The sequence below is a fragment of the Arabidopsis lyrata genome (genome assembly GCF_000004255.2).
Source record: "Arabidopsis lyrata subsp. lyrata unplaced genomic scaffold ARALYscaffold_6, whole genome shotgun sequence".
In the NCBI taxonomy this organism is placed as follows: domain Eukaryota; kingdom Viridiplantae; phylum Streptophyta; class Magnoliopsida; order Brassicales; family Brassicaceae; genus Arabidopsis; species Arabidopsis lyrata.
The window spans coordinates 18147143-18164538 of record NW_003302550.1 but is presented as its reverse complement, the minus strand read 5'-3'; the positions used below and the strand labels follow the sequence as shown (position 1 = coordinate 18164538).

The 17396-nt window shown below is 37.9% G+C and overlaps 3 protein-coding genes across 3 annotated transcripts; 2 read left to right on the top strand and 1 right to left on the bottom strand.

Moving 5' to 3' along the window:
• The first annotated feature begins 10472 nt into the window (after positions 1-10472).
• Positions 10473-12514, top strand: LOC9310592 (glycine-rich selenoprotein). Its single transcript, XM_021021873.1, has 4 exons — positions 10473-10700; positions 11696-11799; positions 11880-12057; positions 12190-12514. Exons 1-4 carry the CDS (start codon positions 10682-10684, stop codon positions 12222-12224), a joined length of 336 nt encoding a protein of 111 aa, XP_020877532.1. The 5' UTR covers positions 10473-10681; the 3' UTR covers positions 12225-12514.
• Positions 12515-12666: 152 nt separating this feature from the next.
• LOC110227487 lies at positions 12667-14201 on the bottom strand. The gene is made up of 2 exons (XM_021021827.1): positions 14115-14201; positions 12667-13839 (listed from the first exon to the last, which is right to left on the bottom strand). Exon 2 carries the CDS (start codon positions 13837-13839, stop codon positions 12859-12861), a length of 981 nt encoding a protein of 326 aa, XP_020877486.1. The 5' UTR covers positions 14115-14201; the 3' UTR covers positions 12667-12858.
• Positions 14202-14519: 318 nt separating this feature from the next.
• On the top strand, positions 14520-16934 carry LOC9310591 (pentatricopeptide repeat-containing protein At4g08210). Its single transcript, XM_002874478.2, has one exon. The coding sequence runs from the start codon at positions 14532-14534 to the stop codon at positions 16596-16598; it is 2067 nt and encodes a 688-aa protein (XP_002874524.1). The 5' UTR covers positions 14520-14531; the 3' UTR covers positions 16599-16934.
• Positions 16935-17396: the final 462 nt, after the last annotated feature.

Sequence of the window (17396 nt, the reverse complement as noted above, 5' to 3'; positions counted from 1 at the left end):
TCTCCAATCATAAATCAAATCACATGTGCCAATTTTCATGCAAATTTTATCTTATCAAACTTTAATTGGATCATGTATATAAAGCATAATAAATAAATAGCACTTATCTTAATTGGAGAAGATAACAGAGACCCGAGATCTGATACGGAGATTGGAAACAGTTATGTCTCTTAGCTGGTTGAAACCTTCTACAAAATCTCAATATATATAATCCTGATTCCTGAGAAACTCAAAATTTTGCTCATGGAAACATGGCTATTATATTTAGTGAATTAGAAATACATGTTATTATGATCATCAAATCAAACAATTAGAAATACATGTTACTTTACACATGCGTCAATCTATGATTTCGTTAGTCATATTCGATCAGACCGATAATAAAGCACGCATATGCAAGTTCAAACAAATCTTAATTAACAAGCACATATCCTCATGAAATTAAACCAGGGAATACCGAACCACAAAAACCAACGATTTGTTAATTTTCATTATTCATTGGTGATTTTTGAATCATAGAATAAAACATGTGTTACTCAATTATCAAGCAACTATACCAAGTACAATATCAATTAAAAATTCCACTAACAATATCTTTATTGTATATATTAAATTTATTAAGCACACATACTAAATCGTGATGGATTGGTGCTTATCAATTTGATAATCAATATAACATTAAACCAAACAATAAACAATAAAGATCTCATACGGTTAGTTTTATCAAATCCCTAAATCAGTTTGTAAGTTAACGGAGATTATACGTAGTGGAATATGATCTAGTCATAAAGCATAACAATATAATATAGCAAATCATAAAGCATGAGAAGAGACTAAGTAAATACTCTAATGGATCTGGGTAATTAAAACAATAGTCATCATAAGGAATAACGATCTCTATAATCAAGTGTGACGCGATCTCTTATATAGCATAATACGAACAATAATAAAAGGATGATGTTACTTATCTCTAGAATAAACCGTGTGATATGTGATCGGAGAACGTAAACGTTAGAATAGAGAGCACGATCGACTAGTGTTTCAAAAGATATTTCTCGTAGTAAAAGTGGCTAAGATTTGGTTTGCTTAGTCGGCTAGGGTTTTGGTTTTTGTGAGAGAGATTTAGGTTTCGGGATTTTTAGCTTTTAGGGTGAGGGGCTATCGTGCTGATAATGTGTTGTGAACTGTGTCTTTTATTAATAGTATAAGGGATATATATACAAGGATAATAGCAGGATACAGAGAATAAGGTAAAACCCTAATGGGCCATGGGCCGGTTATGGAGTCCATCCATATGGTTTATAACAGTTGTTATCTAATTCAAATCAAGTAAACTATAAAACTGTTTGGTTTTTTGGTTCTTGGGATTACGATAAACTAGAATTAAAGCTAATAGAATTATATATTAATGAAAATTAAAATACACCGGACTACAAAAAAATTGATGAGTGGGGCGTGATCTTTTTGGGAATCACGAAATGCGCTTTTGTTATGTGTCCAAACCCAATTTCAAATTTTTCTTTAGATAAAAATGCCCCATTTTTTACAAATTTTTTTTTTTACTAAGAGTTTCTCTTTTTCTTTTGGTTTTGCTCAGGGACCATTAATTAATTAAGACGAGCCTGCTCTCTCGTTGCGGTGAGGCTGAGACTGAGGTTGAGACGATAGCGAGAGACCATGTTACGGCAAATTTCTGAGAGACTTCTTTCGCTAAGAATTTTCCAATTCTCAAATCGTCTAGGTTTCACGGCAAATCCCTCGATTCCACCGTCTTCCCTGTTCTTATTCCCATCATTCATGTTTTCCATTTTCAAGTACAATACAATAGGTCTCTATTGATCTGAGTTACACAGTTTTAAATATTCCACATTAGTATGGAAAAAATAAGTGATGTCAATCTTCGTTGCCAACCGCCCTATCTAGCCGACATCAGATGTGCATGTTTCTTCTTCTTCACACCTAAGAGAATTGATTACCTTTCTATGGGAATTCGATCATACCACAGTTTGCAAGGATGGTGCCAAATGGGAGGAAAGATGAAACATGTCCTTTTCTGCCTCCTTCCTTTTCATGATGACCCATATAATCTCATTGAAATCCCCAATAATAAACCAAACACCTTTCCAATCTAGGCTCATCCTCGTTATCCTCTCCTATACGTCTCTGTGGCACGAAACTATCAGATCTCCATAATTGAAAGTCATGTAGACTTTACTTCCTTCAATAGACACTTCAATATCTTTCACATGCTTGTTAGAAAAAATAAAAGTAACAACAGACGAATCCATATAATACAAAGCAAGACCACCACTTCGACCCGAGGGTTCCACTGTGAATAGATTATCATAACGAAAAGACATTAAAATTGTTGCATAAAAGAATTTTTTTATTTATTTTTGTTTCTGAAAAAAAGAAAAGCTGATAAAAAAAAAAACAATGTTGGAGCTCCCGCTTGTGCTACATTGCCGGATAGAAGCATGCCCCTGACAATTTTATGCTATTGCATTCATTTAATTTTATTAGGTTGATTTTGGGACCTACCAAACCTGAACATACCATAGAATTTTTTATATGGCAGAAGGAAACACCTCATTGCGAGGGACATTAGAAATTCTTGAACGCCCAACATTGGTACTTTTTATGGGCGAAGGTCGAATTCAAAGTGCATTAAGTTTTTTTGAGCCTACACCCTTGATATATGTATTCTTACGAGCCTTTTCCTTGGTGGCCTCAGCTTTAGGTTCCTTTGTTAAGCCGTCTTCCTACTCGGCCTTTGATGATTCTGCATCAGCGGGTAGCGAGTCTAAAACCTTACTCCTTATAGTCTTTTTCACCTTATGTTTTTTTCTAGGACATTTTGATCGTCGAGATGGGATAGAGTTGGGAGATGGCGTCAATTTGCTCCTCATTATCAGTCTCTTCGCCATCTTCCATCTATTTTGTCTCCAAAGTACTTGCATTTCTCAACTCATCCTCCAAAAGGTCATCATTGTCAATCAATTCCCTTTTCCCTCTTAGCCTAAGAGCCTTTCAAGTATGCATATGATTTTTCCATCTGCCCAATGTTTTGCTCTCATATCAGTCAAATTAAGCTTGTGACAACTTATGGAACATAAGTCCATCCATATCAGTTAGAGATCCATTGTCATCTTTTACATCTTCAAAGTAGCATGATAATTTATATATCTAAGTAATTTCTACAACAACCATTGTTCTCTAACCAAAAAGAATTCTACAATACTCTCTACTTGCAAGCTTATAAAGATTCATGTGCTTTATCTTAGTTTGTATACTATGTAATTACTTAAAGAGCTTCATAGTCACTGAACCCAATCAAACTAAACTAACACACATAACCAAGGCTTAATCCAAAAAAAAAAAAAAAAAATCTACGTTTGTAGTAGTTGCTTTAGATTAGAGACATTGTATAACTGCAACTAAATCTCCGATCCGACCCATCTAGTCATCTTATGCAAAATCAAGAATCATTCAATGGTAGAGGAAGAAAGTATTTTGATTTTCTGCATTGAATGCAGTGCCGGTCCAAACATTTTGAGTGCCCTAAGCGGAAAAAAAATTTGTCAATCAAAATATACTTTTAAAAAATTTCTAGATAATAATCATACCATTTTTGTCAAGTTTAGCTGTATAATTTAGTTGTCATGAATGATTAAGAGATGAAACTACAGATATTTGATTGCTAAAATTACATATATGTATAAGTTTTTATGATTACAGGATAAATTTGTAAGTTTCTTTGTTTAAACCACTTCATACATCTACAAGTACTTCAGTAAAGAAACAAATAACATGGACTCACATGATTTCCTTTGAGAATTACATGGCTAAATTCAATATACGTAAGAAAAACTTAAAAAATATCGTACAAAATAGACCAACATAGAAACAAAATATTAATAAAATTAATTTTTATTTAAATTAAATTAAATTAATGCTACATCATATTAAAATTAATAATTAATTAAGATGATAAATGTAAAATTAGAATTTTATTTTTATTGCGAGATCGTGAGTACGAAAATAACAACATTTAAATGTTTGTGTATTAAATCGCACAGTTTAATTAACATGTGTAGTTTTTTTTTTGATGAAATGTGAAATTAATTGATGAAAATAGAGTTATTTACAACAAATGAAGTAATAGAGCAATAAGAAACAGAGTATAAACATTGGAAAATAGAACATAGTCGCAGAATCAGCTAGTGAGTTTGCCTTGAGCTAAACCACCGTTGGATCAACCCTCGTAGCTTCTTATTCTCATAGTATCGTAGAGACACGATTCTTGAACGTATAACTCTCTCAATCGTACGGACTAGTTGGGAGTGCGTACGATGTAAGCTGTTGTGCCTTCTCTCATTTCTTTCCCGCCATAGATAATATATGGTTGCTTGGAAACACAAGCGGAGGAGAATGTAGTCATACCTCGCATATGGGTGAGTGATGAGCCGCTGAAGTGTATCAGCCCAATCGGAATCCGGTTCAGTACTCAACAAGTCACCTACCACTCCAATCCACACCATGAACGAATAAGGGCAGGCGAAAAATAAATGATCCCGGGTTTCATCAGGCTCTCCACAGAAGAGACAAGATTGGATGTCTCCCCATGCTCGCGTCCTTGAGCCAGTGGTAAGCCTATCCTTGATCGCCAGCCAAGTGATGAATGCAAACCGAGGAACTGTTTGCAGGAACCAAATAACCTTATTCCACTCCTTTGTAGCAGCATGAGTTCGCAGCTGTTCCCATGTACTAGCCGCATTATATACTGGTCGAAAATCGTCCGAATTGTGTCTCCACAATACCTTATCCATACCTGCTTCACTACTTGGGACCTTAAGCCCCCGAATGCCCCGGATCACTTCCATTACATTTCTGTTCCGACACCGCCGAAAACTCCACCCCGCATCATTTACCACCTCGGAAACCTTTGCAAATTTAGGGACACCAAGTTGATAAGACCCCGCAGTCCCCAGGATATCCACCAGCCGGCCTATAGGTAACCATCTATCAAGCCAAAAATAAGTATTTCTACCATCACCAATCTCCGTGCTCGTAAACTCAGCAGCAAGTGGCCTTAGCTTTAGTAATTTACGCCATTGCCAAGAGCCCAGTGTAGTCTCCTTTACGTCCCAGAAAGTGCCTTGTCTTATCAAATACCGATGGACCCAAGCAACCCATAGTGAGCCCGAACCAGAAATGATCTTCCAAATCAAACTAAGACCAAAAACCCGAAAAACCTCATGCATCCGTCGAATTCCCAGCCCTCCCTCTTCTCGAGGCACACAAACATCCTCCCAAGCAACCTTTGCTTTACCATTTGTGTTTGGAGAACCACTCCAAAGAAAGGCAGAGCACATACTTTCAATTTCTTTGAAACACTTCTTTGGGAGAGTAGCGAATCCACCCGTTAAAACTGAGCACCAAAAATTTGTGATACTAGCTATGACCGACTTTATTAGTTGAGCCCGTCCTGCATAGGAAAGATATCTTGTGGTCCAGCTCGCTAATCTGTTCCGGATCTTATCGATTAGCGGTTCATAATCCACCCTAGTCATAGCTTTCGTGGTAAGTGGTAGGCCAAGATAACGAATTGGTAACTCACACACCTCTAAACCAGAACTCGCCGCTGCTTGTTCAAGACTCAGTTTGCCTCTACCTGCAGCAAAAATAGAGGATTTGGAGATGTTTATATTCAGCCCTGACATATGCGCAAAATCAATAAATACCGCTAGAGTACCATGAAGCAACTGAGGAGTACCGTCAGTGAATACCAATATGTCATCAGCAAAACTTAGATGAGATAGATGAAAATCTTGACATTTAGGGTGGATGCCAATATGCCGCTCCCTCACTGCCTTGGTGAGCAAACCGGAAAGAACATTACTCACAATGACATAGAGATAGGGCGAGAGTGAACAACCTTGTCGCAGTCCCCGGGAACTTGTAAAAAAACCCTCAAGCTCACCATTGATAGAAACTGAAAAGGAAGCGGTAGAAACACATTGAGAGATCCAAAAAATGAACTGTTCCGGATAGTTCATTGCACGAAGAGTTGATGCAATAAAAGACCAGTGGACCGTGTCAAATGCCTTAGCTATATCCAGCTTAATCGCAGACCGAGTAGTAACCGATGGGCGGTGATAATCTTTCACCAATTCGGTAGCTAACAGAACATTTTCAAGGAGGAGACGGCCTTTTACAAATGCACTTTGACTCAAATCAATAGCTTCCGGCAGTTTCTGTTTGAGACGAGAAGCCAAGATCTTCGATATAACCTTATAAATAAGATTACAGCAAGCTATCGGCCTATAGTCCTTCATAGTATCAGGGCTTGTGGTCTTGGGAACCAAAGTGAGGATTGTGCTATTAATCCCCTTCGGCATAAATCCAAACAGAAAGAAGGATTGCACGGCAATAACAAAATCCCGACCCACTATTGGCCATGCTGCTTTGAAGAATTCAACTGTGAAGCCATCCGGACCCGGCGCTTTATTTAGGGGCATGGAGAACACTGCTTTCCTTATCTCCTCCACACTAACAGGCTGAACTAGCCGAGCAGCATCATCGCTAGTACACCTAAAAGAGACAAGCTGCGAGATATAATTTACTGAAGGCACCTCAATATCTACTTGCTGGTCTTGAAGAAAAGACTTATAATGTCTAACCGCTTTAGCCTTTATGTCACTTAATTCTGTCAAAACCTCTCCATTGCTCGTCTTTAGGTGTTTGATTGCATTTCTAGCAGCGCGGCTCTCTGCGGTCTTATGAAAATAACTAGTGTTCTGATCACCAAACTGCATCCATTGGACCCTTGATTTCTGATGATAAAATTGTTCCTCAATACTAGCTAAGTGATTCCATCGTTCAGATGCCTCTGTTACTGCCTCGTACGTCTGCTCTTGAGGATTTTGAAGAGCTTCATTCTGCTTTACACAAAGCTCGTCATAGGCTGCCTTAACACGAGAAGGGAGATCCCCATATCTCTCTCTGTTTAACCGCCTTAAATGTTCTTTCAATGACTTCAATTTCTTGTGCAGCAGAGTTAGAGCAGAACGGGAGTGAAATAACGGTTGAGATGATGACCAAGTCTGTGCAACAATTTCCAAAAACTGCGGGTGAGAAGCGAGATGATTGAAGAACTGAAATGGTCGCCGATTTGTAGGCGCTAACGTTCTGATTTGAACCCAAAGACGAGCATGATCCGAGACTCCTCCCATTTCAAAATTTGCATACGCACTAGAGAAAGTCCCCAGCCAATTACCATTTACTAGAGCACGATCCAACTTTTTGCTAATCGGGTTGCCATCTTGACTGTTTGACCAAGTAAAAACTGGACCAACATATGATAAATCCTCGAGTCCACAATTTTGCACCATATTCTGGAATTCTCGCATGGCTGACTGGTCTTGGAGATAGTCAAGATACCGTGAGTGTTCCGTAGCAGCAAGAGTGACGTTGAAATCACCAACAACAATCCACGGGTTAATCGTTTGCACACAACCCACTTGAATGTCTGTGAGCTCCTTCCACAGAGCTCTCCTGTCAATGGCAAAATTTGAAGCATACACAAATGAACAAATAAAGATCTCTCCTGTCGCTTGAAATCTAATCCAACAAGTAATTTGTTGAGCACTCATATGAATTAGATGTAAATCAACCTCTGCTGACCAACAAACCCAAATTCTCCCCAACCTACCATACGTATAATTATTAAGACATTGCCATCCAGGGAACGTAGACTCAAAAATAGACCGATAATTTTCTTCTTGAATACGTGTTTCAAGTAGACAACCGACCGTGAATTTCTGTGACTGCACCCATCTACGAACAGCATTTTGTTTGCATGGCTGATTGAACCCACGCATGTTCCAAGAGAAGATTGACGTCATCAGAACTTCCTAGAGGAAGTTTTTTGAGAATTTGCTTGAGGCCTCATTTGCAACATGTCTTTCTTATTTAGTATAGGTCTCTGCTTGTGTTTTTGCTTCCCACTTTTCTTAGTCCCAGACTTGGCACTGGCTGCTGCATTTTCCGATACCCCTGAGCTTTTATTTTCAACCAATTTAGACTGCTCCGTCTGCTCCGTCTCTGTTTCAACGATTTCGCCATCTTCAGGGGAATCCTCTAGGACAAGAAATCCTGAGGCCAAGCCCAATGGTAAGTCAGTTCTGTCTACTGGCTTACGGAGAGGGCTTGATTTACGACCATAAGGAACTATAGACCAGCCCTGCTCAGTCTTCTCTTGCTCTCCACTAGCCTCAGCCACATTCTCAGTGACTACTAAAACAGAGTGTGATTCATTTGTCTCGCATCCGGATTTTATACCTACACCATCAGATACTACAGTGGATCCATTGTTTACCGCCAACAATTCAGATCCTACATGTCTTCCCTCCACGACAATAGCAGACACATTCTCAAGATCATTAACCAAAGCTGCCACGACCGCAAGAGGATCAGAGACTGTGATTTCATCTTGAGAAACAGGGGACCGTGATGAATTAGGAGACCCAGCACCAACTGCAGTGTTCTTCTTCGAGCAATCAGCTTCCTTATGACCCCACTGAAAACACTGGTTACAGCGGGGAGGAAGCCAAGGGTAGCTTACAGAGACTGTAAATTCTGAACCTTCACTGTCTTCCACACAAATGGTTTCCGTCAACACCTTCTCCAAATTGACCTCTACCAAAATTCTCGCCATATCCAACCTGGTACAGCGCTCAGTGTTTGGATGCAAGCGAACAAATTCTCCAGTTATGTCAGCTAGAAACCGCAAGCCTTTTTGAGAGAAAAGAAATCCAGGAACACCTCTAAAATCCACCCACAATGGCATGGCCGTTAAGCTTGGCTTCTCATGAACTGTTTCAGGGCTCCAGTCATTCAACACTAAGGGCACATCCGCAATATGCCAATACTTTCTCCTCAAGACCCTAGCCCGAGTTTGTTCATTTTCAATACGAAATAGGACAGTCTTCGGACTCAAAAATTGCACATCAATACGTGAGGCCTTTCCCACAGAGTTCCAAATACGGTTCACAGTGGCATGAATCGTGCCTAGATGTGGTGCATCACCCATGAAATAACCAACAACAAAACACTTCCAGAGAGGGGAACTCTCCTCAACAATCTCAGCAGGGACAGAGACTCTAGCGACACCGTCGACTAGATTCACAACTGGTTTTAAACGTGGAACAGAGGCCTCCGGGAGCGGAGAGACCCAAGCAGACTTAGGAGACACCGGATCAGATCTATCCGTCGGTGAGACAGCGGCCGCCGGGGAAGACCCCATGGTTTCCGGCAGAAAACGTGAAGGAGAAGCAAATTTTGGCAAGTTTGTTAAACGTGTAATCTTTAATTCAAATAGTTAATGTTAATTCGCAAATAAAAAATTGAGATATTTTCTAAATTTTATACCAACTATTATTGAAAATGATTGATCTAACATGTGTAGTTTTCTTCCAATCGAAAACTATTGGGTATTTAAACGTTCAAATAAAAAATAATTGTGGTTTTTTTTGGGAATTTTTCCTTTAAATTTGACCTAAAATTTTCTAATTTGTCTACTTTCGATTGACTATAGTATCTAATACTCTCTCTGTTCATAGTAAGTGATGTTTAAAGAAAAAATCATTTGTTTGATGTTTTCAAAAATTTATGCTTTTGGCCTTTTAAAATCATGCAATTTGTTTTCTTATATGTTGAATTATTTTTTTTAATAGAAAACTAATCATATTTTAAAACAGAACTTTTTTTATTATTAATTTATGTGTTAAACTCTTAAACTTTTAGTACTAATCATATATATGAAAGTTGGCCAACTTTCACCATATTAATAACACATCATCACTTTAAGAGAAAACACTTCTATTTACATCTAGCTCTAAAAACATGCGCGACCTTTTGTAATTTCACTTTGATATATAAAAGTCTACATTCGATTTCTAAAGTCTTGATCTTGTTTGATCCGTCAGAGAACTTAGCCCTAAATCTTCCCTTTCTAATCTAATCACAAATCTCTAGCTAGTTGTGGGATCTTGCATCCACACATACTCAAAATACAAAATCTTATTAACTTTTGCGTTATTCGTAAATGAATGACAAGTAACAAAAGATAAAACATTCCTGGAGATTTTGAAGGTGGCAAACTAATACGACAAACGAACAAGCTGACCTACGAACAAACCTTGCTAATCGTGCGTTTGATGTTTTTTTTTTTTGGGTATCAATGTTAAGTAATGTATTTCTTTTGTTTTAGGCCGACTTCTTACAGTGTTATTGCACAGTGTTAGATTTCATACTAAATCATAATATGATGCATGTTGCTCATTAGACTGAAAAGAAAAAGTTATTTATGCCATTTCAGGGTTTCTTTCATACTTCAATCGAATGAGTCTCTTCTGATCAATATAAATTCTTCTCGTACAACACAAGTCAAAAGTGGAAAAAAAAAAAGTTAAAAAAAAATTACAAGCATTACAGTTTCCAATGAGAATATGACACGTGCCAAATCCACGTAGACGTCGCGAAACTTCGAAACACAAACGCGTGAATAGAGTCAAAGGACGATATAAAATCTAGCTTAATCGCTTATTTTGGTGTTAATCAATTAGGTCTCTGGAGATTTTGTTGTTGACGAAGAAGAAGAACCCAGAATTTTACTTCAATGGCATACGTCGAAGGAGGTATGAGAGTCTCTTAGATCTCTCTGTTTCTTTTCGTTTTCGTTTTTTATTTTTTTTGTGTGTCATCGATTTAGTTAAATTCGATCTGATTATTCGTTTTTCAATCCTTAAATTGATTTGTCTCAAGTTTTCATCAATCCTGCTATTTGTTTCAAATTTATAACTATTGAGCGTTGATTGTTACAGAATTTGTGATTTTGATGTAATATGGAAATTAGGTTTTATATAGCTGAATTTGGATTGATCATATGAATGTTTAAAGGGGTTTCGATTTTTGATTTGGGATTATATGTTTCTTTTTTGTTTTTTTTTTTTGGGCAAACGGGATTATATGTTTCTATTATTAGAAAGTTTATAGGTTTATGGAATATGGAAATTGGATTAGGTCTATAATCATTCAGTTATTATACGATTCTCAGAGAACTAATTCGAATAGAAAGCTCGATGAAGATTCCGTTGCAGGAGACATTTCTAGACTTTTAATATCTAAGATGTGCTATTCAGGTCTAAACTTCAAACAAGTGTAAACTTTTGAGCAATGTATATTGGGAGAAGTTAGTGAATGGGCATATTCTGGCTGAGTGATTGTTAAAACTAACATTAGCCTAAGCGAGTTCATGTTCAATAGTTTGTGAATCATAGGGGTTATGTCTCCTAAAGCTAGAGAGAATTTGATATGAGAGTTATGAATGTAGGCAAGCAATGACGTTTTGGTAAATGCGATTTGTGCCATAGTAGATATAATGCTATGTTCATGATTACATTCTTCTGCCATTGTAGAGATTAGTTGTCGGAGTTTGGGACGGGTTTTTGGGTTCTCATAGGTAATTTAGGAGCTTCCATTAACACACTTTTTGGGGAGAGAAGAGAAGAGAAAAATTCCCTAAATCTGTATATCTGTTTTTGGGGTTTTGATAGTTAGCGTTTGTGAAAACATAAATATATAGCAAATATTAAGTGTATTTGACATTGACTAACTTTGGAACATGTACCAGGTGTGGTTAAAGCGAAGCGGCCAATATGGAGATTAAGGACGATCAAAGATTTCTTCTTGTCCATCATTAATCTGATACAAGTCTTCTTTGTAACCATGTTCTCGGTAAGATTCTTCTTCCATTTCTTGGAGTTAGGTTCCATAACCTGTCACAAGCGTTGACTTACCTGCGAGTTATTGGGCAGATGGAGAAATCAGATGCATACAGGAAAGGCTCTAAGGCTAACAAGAAGTGGGGTGGCATGGGGGGTGGGGGCGGTGGCGGTGGTGGTGGTGGTGGTGGTGGTGGTAGCGGTGGTGGACCTCCTCGTGGGGGCCTCGACAATGTGCGTGGCTTGAATGATATCCGTGGAGCTGACCACAGTAAGTAACCCGCGATGAGTTTGATATTTGATCCTTTTGATGATAGAAAGCACATCTAGACCTTGTGAATGATTCTTAGTTTGATTTTGACTTGATTCTGAATAACGGAAAATTTTATTGGTGGTTTTTCAGATTCCCTACCGGCATGTGGCTCGTGCTGTGGCTAAGCCTTGATTCGTTTGGAGCGTCCAAGAATAAACGAAGGGATATATCATATATACATATTATTTAGTGTTGAAACGATGCTTTGTAATTTGAGGAAGCAACGAAGGAAGACTCTGGTGTATTTGTATTTGGGTCTAATCAAAGCTTTTTGTATGTAGACATAGAATGTTTGAAGTCTAAAAATTCACCTCTAGTAGCTCATTATTAATATTTTACAAGTGAAGCATTGTTGTCACTGTAAGGTAGATGTGTCAATTCGAATTTGAAACCCGCGGATAAGGCATACATTGTTGTATTAGCTTTGCAATGCCGTGGGTGTGGCTTGGCTCTTAAACACTGCATCAGTGCACAATTTGATTACTTGGAATTTGTAAGGATCCAACGTTAATGATGCCAGCAAAAGATTGATTTTCCCAAGCAGTAGACATTTTTAGACTCTTGAACTTTGCAAGAGTACGCAGTTTGCGATGAATATACATTCAACTACTCCTAAACCCGACATTTTCAACTAAATCCTCAACGTTTGGTTATTGACCAAAAGTAACATATCATTTGGTTGGATGATGTGATCAGAAAAAAAAAAAAAACAGATGCATGATCAGGAACAAATGCAAACGCATAACTTTTTCTTCCATCTCATGGAGTATGTGAATGACCCCGCACATCCCTTGCAGCTTGTTTTTTTCCTCTCAAAGCAGTAGCGTATGAAACCGTAACACCATGTTTTTCTTGAACCAAATGTATGAGGTTTTTTGGAGTTAGAGTGTCGAATACATCTCGATAATCCTCTAGCAAGAGAGATGCAACTAATTGTGGTGTGGCTATTCTTTTATCTCTTCTTCTAGTTGTAGTTACCGGAGAGCATGTATGCATCTTGTTGTAAGTTCTAACAGATAAACGATCCGAATTCTTAACCCTTGCAACTCGTAGATACCATTTACAACCACTACCACGACATCTTAACACGTATAGCCCAGGTGATGACTTGAATATAGCAACCTCAAAACAATTCTGAAGTTCAGCTTTCTCAACTAAATCCTGAACTTCCTGCTTACTCTCAAACTCTTGACCTAAAGTCAAACCAATACCATCTTCCCATTCAAGATTCACAACCTCATCTACTTGTACATCATCAACAGACATCCCATAATTATCCATGTACGCAACTTCTTCACCATTTGCCAACAACTCATCATTCGCAATCTCCTCATTCCTTACATCAATTCCACTTCTTCCATCCTCTCGCTCCCAACTCTGGTTTTGATCGACACCTTCAATGAGTTCCACATGCAAAACATTTCTCCGCTGATTATTATCTCCTTCCATTAAATATCCTAAAACATCTTCATCATCCAAAAGATAAGTTTGCCTCTTAGGATCCTCTAGCAACGGAACGTAACTTAACTTCAACATCGTCGTCGTCGCTTCATCTACCCTAATTTTCTTGCATATCCTATCAACCAACACAGAATAAGTAAACTCTTCGAAAGATCCTTTCATCACTAAAGTATAAATTTGATCTTCTTTCGGATTCCATCGTACGTCATCTCCGTTCTTCGAATAACATCCTCCGTAATCAAAACGTATGATTGTGCAACGACTATCTTTCATTTTCATCTGACAAATAACAAAGAACAACATTAGTATGTACAAGCAACAGCTATATACCTAGGATTTAGAACAATTTAACATCTAGAATCCATAGATTATCAATGTAAAGTCTTATTAGACTAAGAAAATAAGTTTTTCAGTGAATATATTCTTCGATTATTCAAGGATCAGTTTATATACAAAAAGAAAATCTACAATTGAAATCTCCAAATTGGAAACAGAACTAGAAGCCATTGCAAACACAATAATACCAGAACAAAAGAACCAGGAAAAAAACCCACCTGGAGATTGAAGATTCGTGAAAGAGGAGCTCGTGGAGGAGGAGGAGGAGGAAGACGACGGCGAAATTTTCAGATCTGATTTTTTTTTTTTCTAACAATTATGGTTATTAATATATCAGCCACTGACACAGCATCCCGTTTTTGCTTTTCCAAACAAACTACCTGCCGTTTTACTGTCTTCATTTCCCTTATTAAACAGCCGTTTTTGTTTTTTCCAAATAAACTACCTACCGTTTTACGGTCTACCGTATTAAACAGCGTGCCGTGTTTGTTTTTCCCAGATAAACTACCTACCGTTGTCTTCATTTCACGTATTAAACAGCGTGACGTTTTTTGTTCTTCGAAATAAACTACCTTCCGTTTAACGTTAAGACTATTTTTGCAATTGTAATGAATTGTTGAGATTTGTATTGGAAAATGGCTATGGACTTGAAGCTTATAGCAGCAGGATTACGTCATTGTGGGAAAATACAAGCTTTTAAGCGTGGAGAATCAATTCAAGCTCATATAGTCAAACAAGGGATCTCTCAAAATGTGTTTCTTGCGAATAACGTGATCTCAATGTATGTTGATTTTAGGTTGTTGAGTGATGCACATAAAGTGTTCGATGAAATGACTGAGAGAAATATTGTCACTTGGACTACGATGGTTTCTGGGTATACTTGTGATGGAAAACCCAGTAAGGCTATTGAGTTATACAGAAGAATGGTGGAATCTCAAGAAGAAGCGGCTAACGAGTTTATCTATTCTGCGGTTTTGAAAGCGTGTGGGTTAGTGGGTGATATTCAGTTGGGGAGTTTTGTTTATGAAAGGATTGGTAAAGAGAATCTTAAAGGTGATGTTGTTTTGATGAATAGTGTTGTAGATATGTTTGTTAAGAATGGGAGACTTAGTGAAGCTAATAGCTCTTTTAAGGAGATTTTACGGCCTAATTCGACTTCGTGGAACACTCTTATTTCTGGTTATTGTAAAGCAGGTATGGTTGAGGAGGCGGTTAGTTTGTTTAATCGAATTCCGCAGCCAAATATTGTGTCTTGGAACTGTTTGATCTCGGGATTTGTCGATAAGGGTAGTCCTCGTGCGTTGGAGTTTCTGGTTAGGATGCAGAGAGAAGGACTTGTGTTAGACGGTTTTGCTTTACCATGTGGTCTTAAAGCTTGCAGTTTTGGTGGTTTATTAACAATGGGTAAACAACTGCATGGCTGTGTCGTAAAGTCGGGTCTGGAGTCTAGCCCGTTCGCACTCTCTGCTCTTATTGATATGTACTCGAACTGTGGCTCTCTAAGTGATGCAGCTGATGTTTTTCATCAGGAAAAGCCGGCCCTCTGTAATACTGTTGCGGTTTGGAATTCTATGCTCTCTGGATTTTTGATTAACGAAGAGAATGAAGCGGCATTAGGGCTGCTTTTGCTGCTGTACAAGTCAGATTTGTGTTTTGATTCCTACACTCTAAGTGGTGCCTTAAAGATATGCATCAACTTAGTCAACTTAAGACTCGGGCTTCAGGTACATAGTTTAGTTGTAGTCAGTGGTTATGAGTTGGATTACATTGTAGGAAGCATTCTTGTTGATCTACACGCAAACGTTGGGAATATACAAGAAGCACATAAGCTGTTTCATAGGCTTCCAAATAAAGATATCATCGCTTTCTCTGGCTTGATAAGAGGCTGTGTGAAATCAGGGTTCAATTCTTTAGCATTTTATCTGTTCAGGGAATTAATCAAGTTGGGACTCGATGCCGACCAGTTTATCGTCTCAAGTATTCTCAAAGTCTGTTCAAGTTTAGCGTCTCTTGGATGTGGTAAGCAAATTCATGGGTTGTGTATAAAGAAAGGTTACCAATCAGAACCTGTTACAGCGACAGCACTAGGAGATATGTATGTAAAATGTGGTGAGATAGACAATAGTGTAGTGTTGTTTGATGGTATGTTGGAAAGAGATGTTGTCTCTTGGACGGGGATAATTGTGGGATTTGGACAAAACGGACGAGTCGAAGAAGCGTTTCAGTATTTCCACAAGATGATCAATTCTGAGATTGAACCAAATGAGGTAACTTTTTTGGGGCTTCTTTCTGCTTGCCGACATTCTGGACTGCTTGAAGAAGCAAGATCAATCCTCGAAACGATGAAATGTGAATATGGTCTTGAACCGTATCTAGAGCATTATTATTGCGTAGTTGATCTTCTTGGTCAAGCTGGGCGGTTCCAAGAGGCAGAAGAATTGATAAAGAAAATGCCTTTAGAACCCGATAAAACAATATGGATGTCTCTGCTCACTGCTTGCGGAACTCACAAGAATGCGGGACTGATTACTGTAATTGCTGAGAAATTGCTCAAGGCATTTCCGGAAGATCCATCGTTGTATACATCTCTTTCCAATGCTTATGCTACGTTGGGCATGTGGGATCAGTTAAGTGAAGTGAGAGAAGCCGCTAAGAAGTTAGGGGCCAAAGAATCTGGAATGAGCTGGATCGAGTTTGCCTGAAGCAAAATGTAAATAGTTGGAGGCTCTAATTTGGAGCAACTAGTAGCATCATCTAATGTACAAGCTTCATCTTCGTCTTTGCTGCTTATCTGGGCGAGTTTTGTCCACGGAATCTGTAAAAGCACTGCAAAGACCTGAATATGCATTATCACCATTGGTAGACTTCTTAGTAAAGGATGAGAGATTTGAAAGAAACCCAGAAGAGGCCAAGTATTAGAACTTCCTCCATTATTTGATCTCAAGTCAGTTGTGTAATGATTGTTTGTCTGTTTATAAATTGTTAGAGTCAACTTAATTTAGCTATTTATATCTGTGAATGCGAAACCACTTCGCTTATCTTCAGTATCAGCAAAGAGATATGGATCAAAGTTCAAACAAGCTTAGGATTCACACCATCAATTTTCTAGACCTAGCCATTGATGACTTCATAGGCCTCTACATACTTAATTGTGGCGCCGACAATAGTTCAAAAGCTCGTGGCATATGCGATAATCTATTCCATTCGGATGGAGCGGCTGCCAGTGGCGGAACTAAATAGTACACTAAAAAATTTGATATTTTTTTATTTTGTGTTTTGTAAAAACTGAAATAATATTAGGTGAATATTTATTTTATTTAAGGTAAATTATGGGTCTAAAATTTTAGTGAGAATCCAACTTTTAAGTAATTGGACTATTTTTTCTTTCATATTGCATCATTAATTTTGTATTGGGCTCAAAATTTATTATAAGTTGGGGTCATTAGAATTATTGCTAATTACATATAATAGATTTTTAAAAATTTATGGGGTCAATTGAC

What these genes read in the sequence shown, in the direction of transcription:
- LOC9310592 (XM_021021873.1), top strand. An exon ending in TCTTTGTAACCATGTTCTCG is followed by an intron (nt 11,800 to 11,879) that starts GTAAGATTCTTC and finishes GTTATTGGGCAG; the next exon opens with ATGGAGAAATCAGATGCATA. An exon ending in TATCCGTGGAGCTGACCACA is followed by an intron (nt 12,058 to 12,189) that starts GTAAGTAACCCG and finishes GTGGTTTTTCAG; the next exon opens with ATTCCCTACCGGCATGTGGC.
- LOC110227487 (XM_021021827.1), bottom strand. Translation starts at nt 13,839, where the DNA reads ATGAAAATGAAAGATAGTCGTTGCACAATCATACGTTTTGATTACGGA.
- LOC9310591 (XM_002874478.2), top strand. Translation starts at nt 14,532, where the DNA reads ATGGCTATGGACTTGAAGCTTATAGCAGCAGGATTACGTCATTGTGGG.